Below are 2,171 nucleotides of genomic sequence, written 5' to 3' on the forward strand. Positions count from 1 at the left end.
TGGCTCTGGGGGACATGTATGATGATGGCAATTGGCAAATGCCATGGGGCTGATGGCACTGGCTGGGGGACATGTATTATGATGGCAATGGCATGGGGCTGATGGCGCTGGCTGGATGACATGTATGATGATGGCAATGGCATGGGGCTGATGATTTGCTAAACCACAATAAAAATATAGTTTTTAGAAAGCAAATAGCAATACGTTAGTAATAGTATAAGAAGGTTTTGTCTAAGAGTACTCGATTAATACTCGATTGCTAAAATAATCGTTTCCTGCAGCCCTAGATGTCATCAAGCTGTGCAATTCGCAAGCATGGAGCAGCTTACACCAGTTACACGTGGGGTGGAAGAGGAGGAGGTGCTCGTAAAGAAGACCGGTGCGACGTCGGTCATATGGACCTGGTTTGGGTTTAAGGAGTCTGATGTTGAGCAGAACAATATAATCTGCAAACTATGCTGGGCGAGAATAATAGCGAAGAAAGGGAATACAACAAATTCGTTTTATCACCTTAAAATGAAGCACGTTTTGGAATACGAAGATAGCCAAAAACTGCGCCCTCTGCAAACGGCCAGTCAGTCAAGTGGAAAGAAAAAAGGTGGCCCTGCCGCTGCCCACCAGCAGACCGATATTTTAAAAGCATTTTCTAAAGTATGACAAAAAAATTTGCGGTGGATTGAAATTACAAATGCCATTACCCTGTACCTGTGTAAGGACATGGTGCCGTTTCTTTCAGAACATGATTAAGACACTTGATCCACGTTATGAGGTACCTAGCCTCAAATACTTTAGCCAAGCAGAAGTGCCCAAACTGGATGACAAAGTCCGTGAGCAAGTGAAGAAAGAACTCCGGAGCATAAAACACTATGCAACTACTACAGACTTGTGGTCAAGTGGCACAATGGAGTCTTACATTAGTCTCACAGTCCACTTCATCAATGACGAGTGGAAGTTGTGTAGCAGATGTCTACAGACATCTTATTTTCCAGAGGATCATAAGGGTGAACTGATATCTCAGGGATTAAAGGAAGCACTGGAGTCATGGGGACTTAAAGAAGAGGTACAAGTCTGCACAACCACCGACAATGGCGCAAATATTGTGAAAGCAGTGGAATTGAACGGCTGGACAAGACTGCAGTGCTTCAGCCACAGGCTCCACCTCGCCATCGGTAGGTAAACGTTTCTTTTAGTTCTAGACTAGTTCAACATTATGCAGGGGTTGTTGACTGTGCTAATAATATCTTCCAATTTTGTCCTTAGAGAGAAGTGTGAAAGATGCCCGTGTTGAACATGCAATTGGCAAATGCAAGAAAATAGTGAGTGCCTTTTCTTACACTTGGAAAAGGAAGAGAAAAATGGCTAATTCCCAGGCTGAGCTAAACCTGCCTCCTCACCGCCTCATCACTGAAACACCAACAAGATGGGGGTCTCGACAACAGATGATTCAGCGGGTACTTGAACAAGAGAAGGCCATAGCACAGGTCATGAAAACAGACTGGAAAACCAGGCACCTGGTACCAACTTGGCAGGACATTGATGTGTTAGAATCTATGAGCAAGACCCTCAATCCCCTGTTGGAGTTTACAGATGCTCTGTCTGGAGAAGAGTATGTGAGTGTGTCGTATGTCAAACCTGTGCTCCACCTTCTAAACACCACAGTTCTTCCTCTAGCTGATGATGACATTGACACAGACCTTACGAAGGACATGAAGAGAGCCATCCTCCAGTATTTAAATGAGAAGTACTCAGACGCTGAAACTGATGACCTCCTGGATATGGCCTCCATGGTCGACCCACGCTTCAGATCATCATATATAGAAGATGACCAAAGAGACTTCATCATTACAAAAGCAGCAGCAGAAATTCAGGCACTGCTAGAGACACAAGCTGTGTCTGCCACAGAGTCACCACCATCACACACAAGCACATGAGCTGAAGGAGAAACCCAGAGAGAACCCAAGAGGAGTAAATGAAGTCTGGGCAGCTTTTTCAAAAAGGCATCCGCTCAGCCTAGCCCAGCTGCCCTCACTGACAGAGAAGCGATTGAAATGGAGCTTAAGAGTTACCTGCAGGCACTGGATGTAGAAGGAGAAGCTGACCTACTGGAGTGGTGGAGGCTGCACCAGGCTAGTTTTCTCAGGGTGGCAAGCCTAGCCAAGAAATACCTTTGC

At 45.5% G+C, this 2,171-nt stretch overlaps 1 protein-coding gene across 1 annotated transcript; it reads left to right on the top strand.

Annotated features, from left to right (window-relative positions):
• Window positions 1-315: 315 nt before the first annotated feature.
• On the top strand, window positions 316-1,931 carry LOC120978046 (E3 SUMO-protein ligase ZBED1-like). The gene is made up of 3 exons (XM_040406285.1): window positions 316-651; window positions 737-1,169; window positions 1,261-1,931. The coding sequence occupies exons 1-3, from the start codon at window positions 316-318 to the stop codon at window positions 1,929-1,931; spliced, it is 1,440 nt and encodes a 479-aa protein (XP_040262219.1).
• Window positions 1,932-2,171: the final 240 nt, after the last annotated feature.

This window comes from Bufo bufo, chromosome 8 (genome assembly GCF_905171765.1).
Source record: "Bufo bufo chromosome 8, aBufBuf1.1, whole genome shotgun sequence".
NCBI lineage: Eukaryota > Metazoa > Chordata > Amphibia > Anura > Bufonidae > Bufo > Bufo bufo.

Coding starts and splice junctions, on each gene's coding strand:
- LOC120978046 (XM_040406285.1), top strand. CDS start 316: ATGGAGCAGCTTACACCAGTTACACGTGGGGTGGAAGAGGAGGAGGTG. Junction 652..736: donor TTTTAAAAGCATTTTCTAAA/GTATGACAAAAA, acceptor CGTTTCTTTCAG/AACATGATTAAGACACTTGA. Junction 1,170..1,260: donor CAGGCTCCACCTCGCCATCG/GTAGGTAAACGT, acceptor TTTTGTCCTTAG/AGAGAAGTGTGAAAGATGCC.